The sequence below is a fragment of the Myotis yumanensis genome, unplaced genomic scaffold, assembly GCF_028538775.1.
Source record: "Myotis yumanensis isolate MYYU_CA2020_CCGP unplaced genomic scaffold, mMyoYum1.0.hap1 SCAF_3, whole genome shotgun sequence".
Lineage (NCBI taxonomy): Eukaryota > Metazoa > Chordata > Mammalia > Chiroptera > Vespertilionidae > Myotis > Myotis yumanensis.
In genome coordinates this window covers 208,994,126-209,015,308 of record NW_027223754.1, presented here as the reverse complement: position 1 = coordinate 209,015,308, position 21,183 = coordinate 208,994,126, and the positions used below count along the sequence as shown (strand labels likewise).

Below are 21,183 nucleotides of genomic sequence, written 5' to 3'. Positions count from 1 at the left end.
AACAGCCGGCCCGCGGGTCTTTTATAACTTTTTCCTTTATGAGCCGCATCACAAAGGAATCCTTCCGCGCCGTCACGTGACCTTCGCCTCCCGCCCACTTATTTTCATCTTTTGACGCACTACCTCTTCCAACCAACGACTTTTTTTGGCCAGGGCGTAACTCTAAAGAGAAAATGTGCTATTTTAAAGGTCTCGAGAAACAAAAGACTCACTGCTTTACAAGGCTCCTAAGATCAAAGAGTCACTGGGAGCGCGGAGGGATCAACCAGACACGCCCGCTTCCGGTGTTAGCTGAAGGCCGGGGAGAAGTCATTTCCAAGAAAGGTTTTTATTGTGAAGCCCGAAGCCTTCTCATCGCGATGCCGGCGGAGAGCGCGCATCGAGCTGATTGGCCAGCCGTGGTGAGTCATATATAACTCGAGTTTTTATTGGCTCAGGGTCCAAGGTGGGTGGGCTGTGCAGTAAGGTGGCCTCTGGTGCGCGAGGGAAGGGGCGGGGGCCGGAGGGTTTCCCGCGTGCGGGTCTGGGGTTGGTCGTCCGCCCGCCCTTGGCGGTGCCCCGGCTTTGCAGCGGCTCCCTCCGCCAGGCCTGTAGCCGGCCACCACCCCTCTCAGCCACCGAGCCCCAAATAGTGACGGCAGCCCCAGGCCCTGCGGTCGCTAAGCTGCCTGCTCTTAGTGCAGCTCTAACTAGGGGCCAGATTGCGGCTGGAAGATGAAACTGGGCAAAAGGAAATGTCATTTCGGTGCGATTTCACCACACGGGAGCCCTTCGGTAGCGGAAAGGGGAGCCTGAGGACCGCAGGCGGAAGATCGCCTGACCCCTGCCCACCTACCCCAAAGGCCTGCTCTGCGCCGGGAAGATGCAGAATCCTATGGCCCAACCAGTTCTGTTTTTATATATCCATTCTGCCAAAACATGTCTGCTTGTCCATTAAAACACGCAGGCCATCACAGCAGAACTTGTTTGGTTGAGTACGCTGTTTCTCTAAACGAGGAGGGAATTTACTCACCTACCTCCCAGACGTCAGCTTCCGAGCAAGTCCTCATGGCCTGTGAGGAGCGGAACCCACGCCCTCCGCAGTCAGGCCCTGGAGGGACGGAAACCTGGAGTTTGTGCCGCCATGCATTTCAGCGGGCCTTACAAATAGTCCTGAGGGCTGTGCTGTGAAAACATCGGGAACCACTGTCCTAAACCACGAGCCACTAAGTGACTTCATCTAGCTCAGTTGCCTTACCATGGTAAACAGGCCCAATGGGGGCGGTGTTCTGCCCGGTCACATGCTCCCAGCGAGGGAGCTATGGCGTAGGAGTTAGAAGACAGGTCTCAGGGGCAAACCCAAAAGAATCCTGGCTCTTTCATGTTCAGCCAGGATGTGTTGGTTAAGTGACTTGTTCTTGCTGGGGCTGTTTCCTCATCTGTAAAATGGGCTAATGAGTAGTATCATTATCCTCAGAGTGAAGTGAAATCATGTGTGGAAAGCACTGAGCAAAGTGCCTGGTACCTGGTAGGTGCTCAATTGATTATCAGAACTGAGGTCTTCTGACCCAGACCTCCCAATACGCACCTCCCCATCCCCATTACATCATCCTGCTTTCTCAGAGGACGCCTGTCATTTACTGAGAGGAAACCAACAACTATAAACAACTGGTATATGCAAAGCACACTGGATCCTGGTATGTGTGGTTTTTCTTTCCCCTTGAGGAGTCTCAAGAATTGCAATACACAGAAGTCATCCAGCCGTTCAGTGCAAAGGCAGTAAGAGTCCCTGAGCCACTACACGTCTTCCAAAGGCACAACTAAGGACCCACAGCGCCTGTCCTCCTTTTGTTGTATCAAGAGACTTGTCAGTGCTCCTGAGGGCTGACCACGCAGATGGTTGAAAATTAAAGCAAGTAACACTGCCCCAGCTCTGACACTGCAGAGGTCACGGAAGAAAGACTTCAGTGGCAGCTCGTCCCATCAGTGCTATTGTGGGGACCCAGATCAAGCACGTCGACGCTCGAGCTGATAGGAAGAACCAGCAGCACTCCTGTGGGAAAACGGTTCACGCCACACACAAGTCAAAGCTGCTGGAAAGGAGACTTCTATTTTCTTCCTCCCATGCTGTGAAGCACATCATGTTTCCAGCTTTACCTCCTCCCTCAGGGAGAAAAAGGACAGCAGTTCTCTGTGTCTCAAGGATAGGCTGCTTCCCTCTGTAGCTATCCAAGACAGGGCAGAAAGATTGGTGACTGAATCCAAATCCCAGCCAAACATACCAACTGCTGCTGAAGGGCAGGCAAGTGACCGGAAGGCCAACTGTGGACTTGGCATTGGACCAAGAATTTAAAGACTACAAGGTGATCAAAATGAAAAGGTGAACAACACAGTGTATACAATTAACCGCAGAACCCACATCTCTGGTACTTTGGCCACTTAGAATCAGTAGTGTCCAAAAAGGCTACAGCCTCACTGCGCTAGTCCTAGGTGTCTTTGGCCTTGAGCTTCAGCAGCAAGGGCAGAGTTCTAACAAATCCCAGGTCATGGTCTCAAGAAAGATGTACCACAGCAGACAACTCTGAACACACTCGGGGACCTCTACTTACAGAAATCCCTGGGGACTCTCCTGGGCCTTGGGATCCTGAGGCTGATTCCTCATCAAAACCATTTATGTTCTCAACTTTAGTGGAGGACAAGGGAGCAAACTCAGCTGATCTGGAGCGTCAACCAGTGGACCATCAGGGGCTGAGACCCAGGAAGAAAGACTGTAGGCCTCAACACAGCTTTTCCAAACGAGCATTGATTATTTATTTGAAAAAAAGTCACAAGTGTATAAAAAATACTATTGTCTTGAACTCATTTTTAAAAGGGGGCAACAGGGAAAATCAAAATACACTTTGGAACTGATTAGAATTTCAAGACCATGTGTGTATTTTGTAAGCATTAGGCTATGTGGTTTGCTTATCCTAGATGGTGTAAAAAAATTTCCAAATGGAGACATAGGACCAGGTGCTATTGCTTCAGGAAAGGGGAGTTATGAGTAGAAAGGCAGAATGGTGCGAAAGGCACCACATCTTTCCCCAAAAATTAAAGGGGGAGACGGGGAAGCAGAATGTTGCCCTCTTCTACCCGAGAATCTCAAAGTACTTGTCTGTCTTCCATGTTTTATGATGAGGTTTGCCCAGTTGGTCAGCAAAACCACCAGGACCAGGACAGGGAATTCCCACAGCTTCTAGTTCTGAGAACGTCTAAGAGGTTCTTGTTTATGAAATGGCAAAGTTATGGTGTTTTGGTTTTGTGAAACACAGTTGAGAGAGATGCTCTTTAAGAGAGGAGATAAACTCAAATCACAATTACACGTGGCTTTAATAATTGGAGACTTGCTCTTTAAAATGGTTTCTTTTTTTAGCTCTCCTTTCGATGTTTTATGTGGAATTTGGTTGGAGAAACCACCTTGGGAAAATTGTAGGGGATTTTTTTTTTTTGTCTAGTCTTTCAATGCAAAGGCAGTAAGAATCCCTGCCTTTATATTTGTTTTTAAATATATTTTTTATTGATTTCAGAGAGGAAGAGAGAGAGACTAAAACATCAATGATCAGGATCATTGATTGGCTGCCTCCTGCATGCCCCAAACTGGGGATTGAGCCCACAATCCAGGCATATGCCCTGACCGGGAACTGAACTGTGACCTGGTTCATGGATCAACGCTCAACCACTGAGCCACACCAACCAGGCAAATTGTACGTTTTATAATACATTGGGAAAACCAAATCCTTATCTCAGTGAGTAATAACCCATGTTTTGGCAACACTTTCTCAGCCCACCCCTCTCCTGGATGCCATGCCAGGCTCCACCCACTACCTCTGCAACACTCACCAGGGAGCACTCAGGCACATAGATTTTTAAAACTCCATTTCGAGTCTGAACAGCCAGGCTGGGGAATCCCTCTCAGGGTTCTGAGTGTTATGTTCTTCCTTCTCTCCCAATGCCTTCATACAAATGACACAACTGGACCACTTAAAGGAACCCTTGCACACACATAGAAGGCAGGAAGTTCTCCAAGGCTAACCCTCGTTCTCAACCCCTCGTCCATGACAAAAAGGGAACAGGAATCTCGCCCTAAATCCAGAGGACAGCTGAGGTTTCATTGCTATTTATAGAGCCATTTCATGTCACTGTCACTGGGAAGGAATGAGACAGCTGCAGCGCTTCACCAGAATCTCACGGCTGGAGAGGTAGTATGCACACAGAAAACAGCAACACTTGATGGGAGAACAAATACTGGACAGGTGACCAGAAACAGAATTATCAGGCTTTTGCCACAAACAGGAAAAAAATACACAAAACAAGAAGATGCACTGGCATTGTGTATTAAACACTCCTCCCCACCCTCAGGATACTTTTTACATTGCAATAAATAGTGCAATTGTAGCAGCGGGAAACAAGGAGCGTAGGAAGTCCCCACCTCCTTCATATGTTTTATCCGTGTGCACTCTTCCTAGGTAGCACCAATCTCCCCAGGTGCTGGGTGAGAGAGAGACAGAACTGGGGTGGGGTGGGGGATTGGGGAGAGATCTGAGCATGTTTGGGTGCCCTTTGGCCTCTGGAGGTGCCTGGAGAGTTCCGCAAACAGCCCTCTCACATTACTGTGGCGGACGGTTAGGACTGTTCTTGCTCTAAGACAACATCCTAGAAAGGCAGGCCTGATGGGGGAGAAACATGGTCACTGAGCCACAACTGAGGACTGGGTCTTCCAGCTGACATCCTGCTGCCTGTCCACCTCCCTTCGACCTCTAGGGCTAAGGCTGTGTTCTTGAAGGCCTCTAAAGGACAAGGAGGCAAGGAAGGGGTGAACGAACGCGCTCATGCGGAGGTGCTGCCCTTGCAGCCCCCTCCCTCCTTGTCTCCCTCTGACTCCTGCACACAGGTGGTGTGGCCTGGACCAGCCACATGAGCTGGAGACATCAAGTACACAGATCCTCTCCCAGGCCACCTCCGGTTCCCCCATTCTGCACGCTCACTGGTGGCCACTAAAAAACACACTCTCCAAATAACATTGCATCAGTTTATCTTGAGCCCCCACTCTGTGTGGGTCAATGACTGTGTTCCCATGAGAGACCTCTCAGCACTAGGGCTAGGAGTTGGTCAAGAGGTTGGGGGAATGGGCTGCTTTTCCAGGAACCTGAATCCAAGGTCATTGTACCCCCAGAAACCCTAAATACTGTCTGAGCGCTCTGCAGAGGTCAGCTTGGAAACATGCAATAAGGTGAGTGATATTCAACTAAAGGCAACATCTTGATTAGGCAGGTGTGCTCCAGGGAAAGGAACAAAACAAGGCATGAACAATAGGAAAAGGTAGAGAAGACACGGAAGAGAAGCAGGCCAAAGGGCAAGGCGGGACAGACAGGAGCAGAAAACCTGGGCCACATGCAAAACACCAAGTGTTTTCAACAGCTCAGGCCAGTGCTCCACCTGGTTAATTCATTCCAGCAAAACTAGCCTGGAGCGAGGGGTAAAGGAGGAGGAGGAGCACAGTGTTTGGTAACAAAAATAGAAAGGGTTGGGTTTGAGAAAATAGGAGATTTAAGAGATGTCATTCTAATCAGCATGAAGTGACCAGGGCGATGGACAGCAGGACAGGAGGCACCTAGGGACCCTGTGAGGCACCATCTCTAGAGCCGTGATTCTAACAGAGAATCCAGGGCCTGACTGCCCAGCACCCCTTTGGCCCTCACCTGCCCTACGTCTGCAGCAGCACCTCTGGCTCAGACAACGAGCAATAGAGAGTGTATCCCAATTCGTCTATTTCTTCAGGGGTGAGCTCAGCAAATAAGTTCACCTTGGGGTTTAGGGCGCTGGGCAGGACTCCGGCCTCTAGGTACCTGATGAGTCCCCTCAAGGCCTGCAGGAACCGATCGGCCAGCATATCTGGAGACCAGTCAGCCTCCTCCTGGGCCAAGTGGAGGATGACATTCGTGAGCTGGCTGGCAGTGAGGTGACCCAGAGCTGGAGTGGACTTGCATATGGCCTTGAGGATCTTGAGGCACAGAGATCGGCAGCCCGAGTCGGCCTGGTCCAAAGCCCACAGGCGCGCCGTCTCAGCAGGACGCAGGCTCAGCCGCCACAGGTTGTCATACTGGGCTAGCCGGTGTGGTCTGGCCACCAAGACAGTGTCACCGAGAGTCACTGATGGCAAGAAGTCAATGACAAGATGTTTGTCACGCTCATATTGCACTTCCAGAGTCAAGGCCTCTGGGGGGGGTGCCGGGCGGATCACATAGTCCAAGAGAGACCCTATGGCCGGCCAATTGATGGAGCCAGCCACTACCTTCTCAAATGTGTCTGCCACTGTCTTTGGGGAGAGGTAGCCCCCTACTACACAGCGGTCCCAGTAACTACTACCACGAGGAAAGTACTCTGGGTTCTCACGGCGAACCAGGAAGAAGCCAGGGACATTCATGATGGTGTCCTCGCCAGGAATACACGACCACAGGTTCTGCTCCAGGACAAGGGGCACAATGAGTTGGATGTGGTCGGCTGTCACCACCTGGTGAGAAGAATTAAGAAGGTTTTGAGGGATGTAATCTGCTCAAGAAGCCAGCTTCCTCAAACACAGGTCCCTCCATCTTGTATTCCCCCAACAATAAAGGAAACTACGAATTCTTTCCTGTCGACCTTTCAGTTCAGATATAGACATAGTGAGGATTTAAACCCAGGTCTGCAGACACCAGCTCGTGCTCACGCCACGTGCCACATTGTCTTGGGGCATGAAAGTATGCGGGACATCCCCCATCCCTAAAGACCCAGAAAGAGAAAACTGGAAAGGAGAGGCAGGAACCGGAGGGAGGAAGGAGGAGGCCTCTTACGGTTTCCTAGAAGTTGTGACTAAAAAACAAAAGGTTTTTAAAGACCAAGATAAATTTTTTTTTAAAAAATGAGATCTATATCTGAAAAAAACACACTAACAAGACCCAAGATAATGCTCCCCAAATGCTCCCTGTGTGCGGAGTTCAGAAGCAGCCAGACTTCAGTCTTCCTGGCAAGCCTGGGTCACTCATCTTTTGTACCAACAGCACGACTGAGCAGCATGTGGGGCAGTACCCAGCCCGACCCTGTGTGAGCACCGCCTCGTTACCTGCAGGTCATCATAGAGGCTGCCACTCAGGTACATGTCCCGAAGGGGCATGTCAGGCAACTTGGCCCGCAGGAAGCCCCGGAGCTCGGCACATATGTCCACGGCAGCTTGCTTGGCCCGAGCCTGCTCACCAGCAGGGATGGCAGCCCGGTTCCGGTAGTAAGAAAGAAGTTTCTCCTGCAGGGACATGCGGAGCCGTGACTTCTTCAAGTCTACCTGGCCCTTCCTGGCCAGTGGCTTGGGCTGGGGTGGGCAGAATGTATCTGCCAAGGCAAGAGAGAGAAGCATGTCAGCTCTTCCCAGGCTGCCTCGATCCTAGAAAGAAGGGCTTGGCACAAAAGGCAAGTGCTAGCACAGTGCCTGGCACCTATGTGCTCAGGGAACGTTTGCTACATGCAGGAGTAGCACTGAGAGCCCACAGGTAAGTCCCAGAAGGGGCAGAGGCTTTCTCACCTGTGTCAAAGGCCGAGGAGTCTGTGGGAAGGGTCTGCAGGGACCGGCTCAGGCCTGTCTTCATGTCCTTGTTCAGCAGTCGGGGGGAGCCCATCCAGGCTGGTTCTTCCCAGCTCCTTTTCCCCGAATGGCCCAGGCGGGTGGGGCTGGTAGGGGCACTGATTGCCCTATCGTACATCTGAAACAGCAAGAGGCCCCGTCCACACATGTTCCTTCCTCCTGCTTCCCTCCTTCCCAGCGGCTTTAGTGAGCTCTAGACTAATTTTCGATACCTTTGTGTTATTCTGGATTATACTTTCTCCATGTAGAAAATAGAAAAGTTCAGGAAACATGAAATGATATAAATAAGAAACAGATTTATCCATAATGTCACAACCCAGAGATAAATGTTAATAATTTAGTATATTTCTTTCTGGAAAAATAGATTTAGGTAATTAGGATCCTGCTCTATATATACTTTTGAAACCCAATTTTTTTCACTTATGATTTTTATCATTTACTCATACCAGTAAAAATGAACCGGTGTTCAACATTATGGTACATTTTCTAACTATACCACACTGTACCTTATGAATGTAATGGTGAACATTGATTAATTCATTTAACAAATACTCATTGAGTGTCTATGACGTGCTGTCCTAGGTACAAGACTGGAGCACTAACCAGAGACCCAGTCCAGTAGAGGGACACAGGCAAAACATAAACAAGTTAAATACAAAGTATGCAGAAAGATTATCATTAAAATAAGGAAGAAAATGGAAACAGGAAGTGTATGCGTGGTGGGGGTTGCTGTTTTAAATAAGGTAGTCAAGGAAGAATATTTGGGGTACTTGTAACTTTTTACCCGCTGGTAAAAACATAAACATCTTTATTTGTCTCTCCAACGACTTCTTTGGGGTAGAGACCGAGCAGCAGCCTTAACTGAACTCTCCTAAGGTCTCATCTAATAACCAGTGACCCAGTTCGACCCCATGAGCAGCTCAAAGCCTGTTCCAGACCAGCTCTGCTCTGCAGAGGCAGCCGCCCCCCTCTCCCAGCCCTGGCTCAGGCTGCAGGCACTTACCCGCTTAACCGCCAGCGTAGCGATGCCCAGCATGGCCGCTCCGCCCACCCCCAGCACCAGCCGGGCATTGGAGAGCACAAAATCAATGGCTGTGCCGATGCCATTGTCATCCTTCTTGCCTTTGCGCTCGCCAGCGCCTGCCATTGCTCACCTGAGGATGAAGGCAGAACAGAGCCATCACCACCTGGGGCCTCAAACACTGTCAAGTCCAAAAATACTTCCCCCTAATAGAGTTCACAACCTTGGTGGCCCTTTTCTCCACCTTTCACAGTCAACAGAAGCTTCACTTAGGGACAAATGAGACTACTTGGCCAAATGAAATATATTCCCACTTAAACGCACAGAGCAAGCAAGGCCAAGGAGAGAGCTGCCTTTGTATTTACAGGTGGAGGCAGGCAGGAATCCAAGCATCCTCTCTCCGGGACCATTGAGACAGAGATGGGACCTATCACTCAGTTGAGGCAGCGGAATCCAATCAGAACACCACAGACATTGCACGGTTCCCACACATAATAACCACCGTTTTGTTGTTTTAAACAAGAGAACCTTTGCTAATATGTGTGTAGTAGGGAGAACCACTGGATGCAGGCACTCTAAGTCAGGGGTGGGGAACGTCTGGCCCGTGGGCCATGTTGGCCCTACCAGGGCGTTAGGGGTGTTAATTAAATGTCTGGCGCAAGCTAATTTTTAGGTTGATAATGTTGTATGGCCCACGAAGGGTGTTATAAATATCCAAATGGCCCTTCGCAGAGAAAAGGCTCCCACCCTGCCCTGAGTGATCCCGGGATGAGACGCAGCAGACCAGAAGGGCATGTCCCCCTCCGAGCAGAAGCCAGAAGGAACCGCCTCCCCGCCTTGGCCATCTGATGTGATGACTGGTGAGAGCAGGCGGGGAGGTGGCAGAATAGAAAAAAGCCTGGGTTTTCGAGTCAGAAATCCTGAGATGGAGTCCTTGCGTTGAACCCTGAATTATTTAACCCCTCAGCTATGAAAAGGGGAGAATGATGCCTGCAGGGCCTAAATCACAGGACTATAGTGAACTACTAAAACACTGTATGTAAACACACTATAAACTGTAAAGTACTCCAAAAATTTGGGTTTATCATTAAGTCTTTTAAGATGTGCACCCACAGGACAAGGGATCAACTTCCAGAAGGCACTCAGACTGCTCTCTGAGCTATATCTGACTTCTGAGACAGACTCATGCTGTCCTGGGCTTGAGATTAAAACTGTTAAGTTGAGCCGAACCGGTTTGGCTCAGTGGATAGAGCATCGGCCTGCAGACTCAAGGGTCCCAGGTTTGATTCTGGTCAAGGGCATGTACCTTAATTGCAGGCACATCCCCAGTGGGGGGTGTGCAGGAGGCAGCTGATCGATCTCTCTCATCGATGTTTCTAACTCTCTGTCCCTCTCCCTTCTTCTCTGTAAAAAATCAATAAAATATATTTAAAAAAAAAAAAACCTGTTAAGTTGAGCAGGCCGTTCCTACTCTAGTGCGATATGCTCCCCACCCAAGGGTCTGGTGACCTGGAAGAGGAGACAACATCCATGAACTCCAAATCTTATTTTAAGTTAACTTGTTGCAGCTGCAAGTGCTTATCCGCTAGTCCTCCACTCAGGTTCCTGCACTAGTGGGAGCCTCCTAGGAACGGGACTCACAGGCAAGGAGTGGGGCTGGCTCCTCGGTGCTATCAGAGAGGAGCACTGGTGCTTTAATGGGTAGAGAGTCTCAGTTTTGCAAGATAAAGAAGTTCTGGAGATGTTACACCACAAGGTGAATATTCTTTTTTTCTGTTGTTGCCATTTTAAAAATATAACATTGCTTAGATGGTTTGATACAGAATAGCTTTTCCTCTCGTTTTGAACTGGAAGTACTACACAACTGAATACAAAGAGGAACAAAAAGTACCAAAACCAAATTTGTGATTTTGTTCATGTGGCATAAACAATGTGAATGTTCTTAACGCTACTGAACTGTACACTAAAAAATGGTCGTGACCTGGTGGGCAGGGCAGGGGATGGAGAATATGAGCACGGCCACCACTTCAGGGAAGAGAAATACTCCTCACCCCAGCAATCCCGTGAGGTTAGTCATAGTATTATTTCCAATTTTCAGATGAAGAAACTGAGACAAAGGTGAAGTAACTGGCCCAGGGTCACCATGTCAGTAAGATGTGCCGAGATTTGAACTAGACGTGCTGCTGGGGAGTGGTTTACAGGGGTCTCGGGTAGCTTGCTCACATTTCCTCTCTGTTAACCACCAGGCCACAAGCTTCTGGGGGCACTTGGCTCATTCACTGCTACTGCCCAGCGCCAGTGTTTGACACATAGTATTTGTTGCACAAATGAGCTATGAACTCTGGGGTGTTTTTTTTTTTTCAAAGAGGGGGTGGTGGCGACCTGTAACCCAACTCAGTCAAAACAGATTAGGAGCCCAAAGACTAGCAGCTCACTGTGTCGTTCCAGACCTGCCCCTTCCTGTGCAGCAGCCCCTATGGGCCCCATGCTGCCAAAGGCCGGCCTGCCAATCAACCCAGTGGCTGAGGAGAACCAAAAGCCATTACATAAGGCTCCTCCCTGCTTTTCCTGTCAAAGCTGAACACAGTACCTCCCACCCAGCTGGCAAGCCTTTCACCTCAGTTATCCCTCATTCTTCTTTCTCCTCCTGCTTCCGCCAACTGGTCACCAAGCCCCACTGCAGTACAAGTTGTATGTATGTGCGGCCAGCCCACCTCCTCGGTCCCTCAATCTCAGCTGGCCATATTCGCTGCCTTTAGTATCTCCACCAACTTATTCTCCGGCCGCCACTGCCACGCTCCCTCTCCCACGACATTCGCTGCTTTCAAAGCTGTGATGGTCCCCCTACTATCAGATGTCCCAATCTCCTCAACCGGGGATTCAGTGTCCTTCCGGACCTGGCCCAGCCTCCACTCCAGCCACTTGCCTTACAGGTGCACCATTCTAGCCATGCCAGACTCGAGTTTCCAGGACAAAGTGCAGCTGCACCTCCACATTTGCTTCTTGCCCATCTACTCAGCAACCTAGTTCTCATTTGAGGCAGACCTCAAATGTCCTTTCCTACAGCTCCCCGCGACTCCCCTGCTACCCGGACCCAAGGCAGCTATGTGCTTATCCTGGTCTCTAAGCTCTGTGCCCAACCCTCTACACCAGAGCTGCTCATGCCAGAATTACTTCCTGCTGATCTCGTTAGACCAAGCCCTTGATGGACAGGATCATTCACCTCTATCCCAGCACCTACCCGAAAGCCAGCACCATAGAAGGCCCTGGGGAAGCTGCTGAATTAACTATGATCGTTAGGTTATATTTAGTGGGACTTCTTAGTAACAGTGGAATCAGGAGCAAACAGCACTAACACCACTTGCCAAGTAACCGTAAGTGCTGGGGATGCACTCTCACATTTAATTCTCATACTATTATGCCCATTTTACAAATGAGGAAATGGAGGCCTCGAACAGCTTAGTGATTTGCCCTAAATCCTACAACTGTTAGCAGCAGTGCCGGGCTGTGAGCCCTGACACCGTCCCCCGATATCTGCACACTCTGCTTGCTTTACTTTACAGACGCTGTCACAGGACAGAGCTACATTTTGGGGGATGTGATCAGACCTGCAAGATAACTGAATGTCCTGAAGAATGAGCCAGCCTGAATTAAACTCTAATAGCTTTAACCAATGTCTTTTCTAACATTTTCATAGGTAAACTGTTCTACTTGAACTAAAATGTGATAACAATCCTATTCTGAGAGGGCTTGAAACTCAGGGCCTATTTTTTCTCAGTAAGGGAACATACCTCTGTTAATATGTCTGTAGTTTCTCCACTGATTTCTAATGATTAAAGGACTTTGGTCCCTGAAAGAAAAGGGTCTCCCTCTCCCGGTCCCCTGCACCAGAAAAAAAACCTGTAGAAACAAGGGTTTACCTACCTGCAGCTGCTACTGCATCTGTGAGGTGTGGGGGGAGGGGGAGAGCAGGAAGGTCCACAGAAGGCACCTTTGCCCTCCTTCCCTTGAATTAGGATGGCAGAGGAAAGGAGAGGATCCTAAATAATGCCCCCCAGTCTGCGCTGGAGGAAGACCAGGCCCTTCTCCAGCTGCCTCTCCCGGGCCTCAGGATCCTCTAGCTTCTGATTTTTCCGGAACTCACGGCGGATGGAGGCAAGATAGAAGTCCCGGTCCGTGTAGCGAAGCTCTCGACCCTGGCGCAGCAGAGCCCGGTAGAGACTCAACACCGCCTCTCGGCTCCACGGGGCCATGGGGGACTGGCTGGTGCTGGGCGTCAAGCTACAAGCAGGAGGGAAAAACAGAAGCGTAGAATCAGAATGAGTAACAGAAGGGCCTATAGAGACGACCTAAAAGTCAAAGAGTTCTTAATGCAGGTCTCAGACACGCCCAAGGCCACACTACAATTTAGGGACCGGGTTAGGCCTAGACCCCAGCCTCTCACCCGCCTTCTGGGAAAGTCCAATTGATGCCGAAGGGCCAGGGCTTGGAAGCTGAGCTGCCTGGACTTGAATCCTCCCTCCACCACTTACCACATGGCTTTGGGCAAAGCACTTCACCCCTCTAAGCATCAGCCTTTCACTTGTAAAGTGGAAATGCTAGTATGTTAACAGCAGCTGCTACAGAGTTGAGAACTGTGTGAGATAAAACATGTAAAGCACCTATAATAGTTCACCATAGGGGTGGTCTAGACTGCCGGAAGGACTCTCAGACACAGGAATCCTGGCATCACCACTGATGAGCTCATCACCTCGGGCAAGTTCCTTAACCCTCTGCCTTTCCTCAGTTTCCCACCCGTCAAATGTGGATTAAAACGGTAGGTATTCTGCCCGAACGGCTGGTACGAGGATGAAGTGAGTTAATGGATGGAAACATGTTTGGAACAGCACTTGGCACGTACAAGACTCCATCTATGCGGATAGTGGTGACCAGTGCCCCCGAGCCTGGTGTGTAAGTGCCCAATGAACGGATCTAGTTCCACACAAACTGCCCCCACCCTCTTTCGGGAACAGGGTTCGCCTCTGTAAAGTGCTTTGTCATCCGTTATCCTATTTAAGCTAAGGAACCTATGGGGTGGTCGGGGATCACTCACTGTTTACTGTGGATCACACGTGCTCTAAGCATGTCCCCCATCCCACTGTCACAGGCCCAGGCCATCGTTCTCCCCACGTGACGGCGGGGACCCTGCACCCTGACCCCGATCCTGGCCCCGGAGGGCAGCTCCCTCTGGCCGGGGCCCCACCGTGTGTGCGGCACCTCGGGGCGCTCAAACTTCCCCGGCTCAGCGCCTGCCACACACCAGGAGCCCAAAACCAAGCTGATGAAAAGGGGACCCTCACAGCGCCCCTACGCGCAAGGAATGATCACCCCCGTTTCACAGATAAAGTCATGAGACTGAGTGGGGGAGACATTTGGTAAAAAGATCTGAACTTGGGGCCCCAAGTCCGCGAGCATCAATCAGCCTCTGGCCTTGCGGACTTGCAGCGCGAGCCTGAGCAATCCCTGTCCCCGGCCCTTTCCTCGAATGTGGGCCACCCGCCCCACCCCGGCCCCAAGGGCCTCGCCAGTGGGAGACAAACCCCGAAAACCAACAGGAAAAGTGCTTTATGAGGTGGGAGGCGACTGTCACGTAAGGCTGTGAGTACAGGGTCTCTCTGGGCGAGTGGGCGGCCTCCGCCGACCCGAGGGGGGGGGGGCCGGGGGCGGGCCGAGTCGGGGTGGGGGACCCAGGGGCCGGGCAGGCCGGCTCGGAGCGCCGGAGCGGCTCCGTAGAGATTGCCCAGGGCGGGCTGGGGAGACCCCGGCGTCCAGGCCCGCAGCCCCGGCCCGGGACGGATGGGGGGTGCCGAGCAGCGCCCCGAGAGGAGGCTCGGCGAGTCCGGCCCCCGATCCTCCCGCACTCACCCGCGGGCCGCGCTACGACTCCTCGGGACTCGCCTCTCGCCCGGTACCTCTCCCCGGGTCACCCAGCAACATGGCCCCTTCACTTCCGGGACACGACCTTGTGCGCGGAGCTGAGGGGTGGGACTGAGGGAGTACGGAGGAGGCCGGAGGCGGGAGGACTTCCGGTCTCCTTGCCTTTGGGGGCGGGGCCTGGAGCTGCGCGGGCCACGCCCCCTGGATCGGACCCTGTCCGCAGCCCTGAGGCCCCGCCTCCTTCCTGACGTCATCTAGGGGCGGGACTGCGGCCGCGCTCAGGCCCCGCCCCCCGGAGGGTCGCGCTGCCGGGATGCTAAACTGGAACCAGGAGAAGGGGCCCCCAGCCGGCTGCCAGTCAGGGGGGCAGGCCAGACCGTAGCGCCGTCTGGGCCGGGACCGTGGGGGTACCCGCGGGAATGCTAACGTAATGCACCCGATCATAGCTTTCAAAGCCGGTTTTCTCAGGCCGTTTTCAAATCTTTTCATTCATTCGCGCTGTTCCAGCTTCCCAGGCCCCTCGGCTCCCGGCAAACTCCTACCCTTCAAGGTCCACCTCAGATGTCCCCCCGCAAGTCTTTCCCAGCCTCTGCCTTGCCCCTCATCCAACACCCTCAGGCACCTCCTTTGGGCCCACAGACATGTCTGCACACGGTGAGGGTTCTCACGCTGGTCAGCGACCAAACATGTTCATTGGCGCCTGCTATTTGCCAGGCGCTGCGTTTTAATGTACCCATTGGCTTCTCTGCCTCTCACCAGCTTTGCGGGCAGGAGCCTGTCTTCTGGAATCTGCAAACCCCTCCCCCAGTGCCTCCCTGGGTGCCCGTCTCCGCTCGGCTCCGAGTGAAGCCAAGGAACGCTCGCTGGGCTTTGGAGCCAGGCCCAGTGGCTCCCCATTCCAGCGACCATTTAAGGACAGCTGCCCTCTGGCACATTTCCTAATCTCTCAACCTGGGACTGCTGTGAGGATTAAAATCCCCAGCCAGTTTGGCTCAGTGGATAGAGCGTCGGCCCTCCCACCAAAGGGTTGTGAGTTCGATTCCCTTGAGTACCTGGGTTGCAGGTTAACCCCTGGCCCTGGTCGGGGTGCGTGCGTGCCAGAGGCAGCCAATCCATCAATATTTCTCTCTCTCCCCCTCCCTCCCTTCCACTCTCTCTAAAAATCAATGGAAAACATATCCTGGGTGAGGATTAATAACAACAACAAAAAAGGTATCTAGCTCTTAAGGAGTAGTAGCTCCTCCATTCACTGATGCAAGAAATCATTGTTGGGGGTCTCTAATGTGCAGCCACTGTCAGAGGCGTTGCAGAGAACAGAGAGATCAGGTCCTGCTCTCCTGGTGGCTCAGTCTCCAAATACTTCCAGGATCTGACCACTGCCTTCGCCGCGGCCACCGCCCTGGCCTGAGCCCCTATCTGATTTTATAGACGAGAAAACCAAGACCCAGCGAGGTTCGGTACTTTCTCCGGGACACCGAGCTGGGCAGCACAGAAGCTCTCAGTGGAACCCAAGTCTGTCTGACTCCGAACCGTGTTCTTTCCACTCCCCCAGGCTGCCCTACTTTGCTCTTTAAACAAATAATGTTGTGACCCAGATAAATCTAAATGGTGACATTTCCAGCTGGAAGACCAGGTGACCTTTCATATCCCTCCTGACCCTGCTGTTCTATAGAATATTATTTTTAGGAGGAAAGGAGAGCAGTCTCTTGGGGTGGGGGTGGCCTTCAATCAGTTCCCCCAGACTCTCCTTGTTCTTCAGGGTTTTCTCTTTACTTCCAGACTCACAAGGCTCCTCCTGCTTCCAGCGCCTCCAGGGCAATGTGTGGAGGGGGAGAAGCCAGGGCAGCGAGGCGGCGGCTGGCACCGCGTGTATCCGTGGTGACTCTGTAGACTGGAGACCCCAGCAAGGGCACTGACCCAGATCGCAGGGCTCTGCTGGGTTTCACATGACAAGGGGCCTCTGGGTTGTCTCTGATGATCTTGCAGTTTTGCTGGGATCCCTGGTCTCCCATCTGGATGATGACAACAGCTTCTTACGGGTTCATGGCTGGAGCGTGAGAGGGAAGCACTTATTCAACACAACAGTCATTCACACAAAGTAGGCATTTAATTGTGGAATAAATTAATTAACGTTTTCCATAAAGGTCGATGGTTTGGGAGAGATGGGCCATTTCCCCAGAGTCAGGCCGATCAAGTCTAGTCTAATTGGAAAGGGGCTATGGGGTGGTGATGAACACGGGACAAGTGACTTAAGCTGTGCTTGCCTTGGCTTCCTCACCTGGCCCATTGGACAGAAATGGACAAAACATTTTTGCTGAATGACCCACGAGAACCAACATGTTGTTCCCAGTGTATTGACCAAGTAGTCACTCATTCACCATTTCATGAGCATCCAGTGTGAGCCAGGAGCAGGAGCAGGAGCAGGAGCAGGAGCAGGAGCAGGACCAGGAGCAGGAGTGTAGAAATAAAACATGCAGTTCCTGTCCTCGGGGAGTGCACGTGGAGGGAGGAGACAGACAAAGACACAGGTTCTAGGAGAGAAGACTTCGTGGTGGGAAGCGGAAGAGCCTGTGACCCAGTGCGGAAGCAGGGGTGGGCACCAGTAGCTGGAGCACAGGGTAGGGAGCTGAGGCTGGCCAGGTGAGCATCCTGAGGTAGCCAGGGAGGACGCGATGGCCTGCAGGTGTGCTTCAGGCTGTTGCACCAGCACCATTAGACATGGGTTTGAATCCCAGCTCCACCTCCTGATGGCTGGTGACCTTCAACAAGGTTCTCAGCCTCTCTGAGCCTTGGTCCCTACACGCATAAAAGGGGGTTAATACAGTACCTGGCAATCAGACCTCAACATGCACTCCTGCTAACTAAAACGGAGGGAGAGAAGCAGGCCAAGGAGACGTGTGCAATGAGGATTGTAACCGCGGCTGAGATTTTAGGGAGCCCGGAGGAGGGAACAGGGAGTAGTGTGGACGGAGGACGGGATCCTGGCCCATTGGAGAGCTCAGAGGACTGGAGCCCAGAGAAGGCAGGAAAGGAGTCCAAGATAAGGCTGTGAGGAAGGCAGGCCCAGCAGCCCACTGCGGGGAATTGGGCCCTGATCCAGCTGCAGTGGGAGGTCTGTGCCATGGATAGACTTGCGTCTTGGAAAGAGCAGCCTGGCCGCTTTTGGGGGGCTAGACTGGTGAGCTGAGCCCTGCAGGAGGTCAGCCTCAGGCCACCGCGGTATCCCTTGCGGGAGCCACCAGTGGACAGAGAGAGTTAGTGCTCCCTGAGCTTTTCCTGTGTGCCGGCACCCGTACGCCCCGATCCCCTAACTCATCACAGCCCCAAGGACAAGGGCTAAAGAGGAGACGGCGAGTGGGAAGGAGACAGTCATTTTCCTGGGAAGGCAAAGGGCGAGATGAGAGGACAGGTGGCGGAGAGCGTTGTGAGAGGGGCCGTGATGGCGCACAGGAGACCGAGGGAGAGTGAGAGAACAGGCCAGGGGGCCCTTTCCCTGTGGGGGAGCAGGGCAGGGCGCCCCAGGCTTCCCTCCAGAAGGCGGAGAGGGTGAGCACCCTGAGGCCTTCGTCTCGCCAGTTTCATTCCCTTCACTTCGGTGAGTGGGGTCCCTTATGAGATGGAGACGCCCTGCAAATGCCCGTTGCCCTGAACTGGAGGGAAATTGCTACTGGATGACAAGACAGAAAGCTCGGTGCAGCCACCTCCATTTCCCCAGCCCTCCCAGGGGAGGACCCAGACGGAGCGAAGGCCAGCGCTGTTATTACCCGGCTGATGGAGGAGTTGGCTAGCCAAGCTGGCCAGGGACCTGGAAATCACTCTCAGAAAGCGCCGCCTCCCTCATGATGGCGTTTGCTCTAATCAGATGTCACCGATTCTGCCTTCGCCAGACTAAAACCCGAACCCCCTAGACAGGAGGGAGGTTGCACCCAAGTGAACTCTTTGCTGCCCACATTGTGTCTGGTGATGCTGCAAAGGGTGGAGGAAATGTGAGCTTGTTTGCTGCATACCCTCCCTTGGCCAGGCAGCAGGGGTGGAGGGCGGGGCCTGGCAGGGGCACAGGCTCAGAGCCTAGATCCCAGCATCTCCACCCCACACCCGTGCAACCTCTGTGAATTTCAGGACAGGAGAAAGGTGGGTGCCGGGGTCCAGCCCCAGCGGTCCAGGGGTTCCCAAAGGTGTGGATGGCATCAGCGAAGAATGAAGGACACGGAGACAGAGTTCAGTTGACCAGCATAGCCAGGTTCTCTTTATTGTCCTGTTATAGCTGTATTTTATACTATTGGATTCTATAAGCATGCCTCTATATCATGGTATGTTTTGGGTCCTTCCTTGACCTTCTACAGTTCCTTGTTTTATGTTTATAGTTTCTTATCTAACCTTTGCTAAAAATCTTATCTCTATCTAGCTCTGTTGATTTTAATCCTACCCATTCCATTCCAAAGGTTAGGGCTAGTTTGTTATCTCCATTCCAAGGTCACTACTCTACTGCTCTACTGTTAAGCCACAAGGAAGTAACTGAAGGAGATTATCCTATTAAGGTTAGTCCTTTTAGCCTTGCTGGTGGTCTTCCTTGGGACTGCCCTGCGTCGGCGGGTTTTCATAGGCTTTGGTACTTTCTCTGGTGGGTAGACACCTGGGGAAGTGTGTCGTGTGTGTTTCCTTCCACGTCCTAGTGGATCAGGGTTCGGGATCTGAAAAGAGGAGCCGCACACAAATGAGAGAGAAATGACAGGAGATAATTTGGAAATATTGGGCAAGTCCAGAAGGACTTCCACCAATGCTCAGCCGCTCCAACCTTTTATTGATCTGGGGTAGCCCTAGGGTAAGGAGGTTTCAATGACACACAGATTAGTTCATCAGCAGACAATTTCCAGAAATAGGCAGAATATCTAATCAACAATAATCAACAAGGATTTACATAAGTATCTAAGGAATTAAGTGAACTAAGGTGGGGATGGTGCTTCAGCTACCATTATCTAGATTAACTGGGTGGTGCACAGCCCTGACCTTTGCTAGGGCTTCAAAGGTCACTAGCTTTTGGGGGTCTCCTCTATGCTCAGCTAGTGAAGACAATAAATAGTCTCCGGCATCATGGGCCTAGCAAGTCCCAAATTTATTGCCAACAGTCTTAGTCTAAGTTCTTCATAAGTAGTACATGGTATTTCTGTAACACTAGGGGGTTTTACTGATTTATTCCCTTCCTTAGTCCCGTTAATCCCTAACTCCAGGAATACATCCCCACCTGGGGAAACAACCTTTCTTGGGGAGGTGGCCCTGGTTAGAACACATAGTGCTAAGAAAGGGAGCAAACGTATTAAGAACAGTATGCCGAATACGCCAGGTCCCTTGGAACATATGCTGTGCGGATGTTTCTTCCCTGCAGCGACTGTGTCAAGCAGCCAGGATGGACCAGCTTCCGGCTCAGGTGCCCAGCCCAGAGCCATTGCTTAAGGAATGTTACTTGTTTTCCTTTTACATCCTTTATCCCCATTGATCCCTACTACAGTCCTGTGAGGGCTGAGTATCAATGTACCCATTTTACAGAGGAGGCAGCGCCGTTCAGGCTGATTATAACCTCCACCTTCTCATCCTCAAGGAGCAAACTGGAGGTCCACATGCTAGATTGGCCCAAGAGCTTTGTAAGCCCCAGACAACTAGAAAAGACAGCTTTCCCGGTTGGCTCAAATATTCAGATCTTGCAACACTAGGCTCCCCGCCTATGAAGAGGCATAGTCATCACCTGGACAGAGCCTGAGCTCCCCAGCGTACCCCACCCCCCGTCACTCCCTCTTGTCTCACCCGTGGGTGCTCCCTCCTGTCCATTGCCTGTTGGGCTCCTGTAGTCTTTGAGCCGGCGTTTCTCATCTACGTGGGAAGGAAAAGGGGTCAAAGAGAAAGCCCGCCTGCCCCCGCCTGCCCCCCGAGCCACGATGAGCGTGCTGTCTGACATACCTTCCCAGCTGCCATCACACGGCCCTGACCTTTAAAACAGAGAAAGAAACCCGAAATGGCACAGCTCGTTCTGAGCTTGGACTCAAGTCCAAGGTAAACGCCTCCAAAGTCCAGGAAAGGAACTGAAGCCGAAGCCCTGTGTGCAGCCTGGAGCCGGACTCCTGAGGGGGACGGGGACCTGCAGGGCCCCCACCCTCCACCAGGAATTCCAGGAGAAGAGGGTGCAGGGTGAAGAGCTGAGAGCTGAGGGTATCCCAGTCACGGAGGAAGTGTCACAGGAGGAAGATGGGGAGGTGGGCTTAGGGACTGGGCTTAGGGTCAGGGTGTAAGGAATGGCAGCTGTCATACCAGTTAGAGACCTGAGAGTTTATCCAGTTCAACCCCTCCCAGCCGGACCCAACACACACACACTCACACACACACACACACACACACACACACGCTCCAGCCCAGAGAGAAAAGACTGGAAAGACTGGCCAGATTGTACTTTCTCAACTTTCTATATCTTTGGTATATTCCTCTGGGACTCACTTTTTTTGGTGTAAGGACTGAGGGAGGGATTGTAACTAGGCTTTTTTCTAAACAGCTGTCAGGTATTTATGCACTAACCCAGGGGTGGGCAAACTTTTTTACTTGAGGGCCACAATGGGTACTTAAACTGGAC

At 52.0% G+C, this 21,183-nt stretch overlaps 2 protein-coding genes across 5 annotated transcripts; both read right to left on the bottom strand.

Annotated features, from left to right (window-relative positions):
* Positions 1–4,619: 4,619 nt before the first annotated feature.
* MIEF1 (mitochondrial elongation factor 1) lies at positions 4,620–12,673 on the bottom strand. Of its 4 annotated transcripts, none has more exons than XM_070411161.1 (5): positions 12,576–12,673; positions 8,634–8,784; positions 7,571–7,748; positions 7,118–7,380; positions 4,620–6,529 (listed from the first exon to the last, which is right to left on the bottom strand). In XM_070411161.1, the coding sequence occupies exons 2-5, from the start codon at positions 8,775–8,777 to the stop codon at positions 5,723–5,725; spliced, it is 1,392 nt and encodes a 463-aa protein (XP_070267262.1). In that variant the 5' UTR covers positions 8,778–8,784; positions 12,576–12,673; the 3' UTR covers positions 4,620–5,722. The 4 variants fall into 4 exon arrangements, with proteins under 4 accessions (XP_070267262.1, XP_070267264.1, XP_070267265.1 ...); XM_070411163.1 differs by lacking the exon at positions 12,576–12,673 and adding an exon at positions 7,843–7,868 and having other exon boundaries at positions 8,634–8,704; XM_070411164.1 differs by lacking the exon at positions 8,634–8,784 and having other exon boundaries at positions 12,576–12,658.
* An 8-nt stretch (positions 12,674–12,681) lies between these two features.
* On the bottom strand, positions 12,682–14,630 carry MIURF (mitochondrial elongation factor 1 upstream open reading frame). The gene is made up of 2 exons (XM_070411166.1): positions 14,556–14,630; positions 12,682–12,932 (listed from the first exon to the last, which is right to left on the bottom strand). Exon 2 carries the CDS (start codon positions 12,902–12,904, stop codon positions 12,692–12,694), a length of 213 nt encoding a protein of 70 aa, XP_070267267.1. The 5' UTR covers positions 12,905–12,932; positions 14,556–14,630; the 3' UTR covers positions 12,682–12,691.
* Positions 14,631–21,183: the final 6,553 nt, after the last annotated feature.

Bases quoted from the DNA above. Each gene is read 5' to 3' on its own strand.
- MIURF (XM_070411166.1), bottom strand. From the start codon at position 12,904: ATGGCCCCGTGGAGCCGAGAGGCGGTGTTGAGTCTCTACCGGGCTCTG.
- MIEF1 (XM_070411161.1), bottom strand. From the start codon at position 8,777: ATGGCAGGCGCTGGCGAGCGCAAAGGCAAGAAGGATGACAATGGCATC. The intron at 7,749-8,633 runs GTAAGTGCCTGC...TTGCTGTTTCAG, and splicing joins CTACGCTGGCGGTTAAGCGG to ATGTACGATAGGGCAATCAG. The intron at 7,381-7,570 runs GTGAGAAAGCCT...TTGCCTTGGCAG, and splicing joins CTCCTCGGCCTTTGACACAG to ATACATTCTGCCCACCCCAG.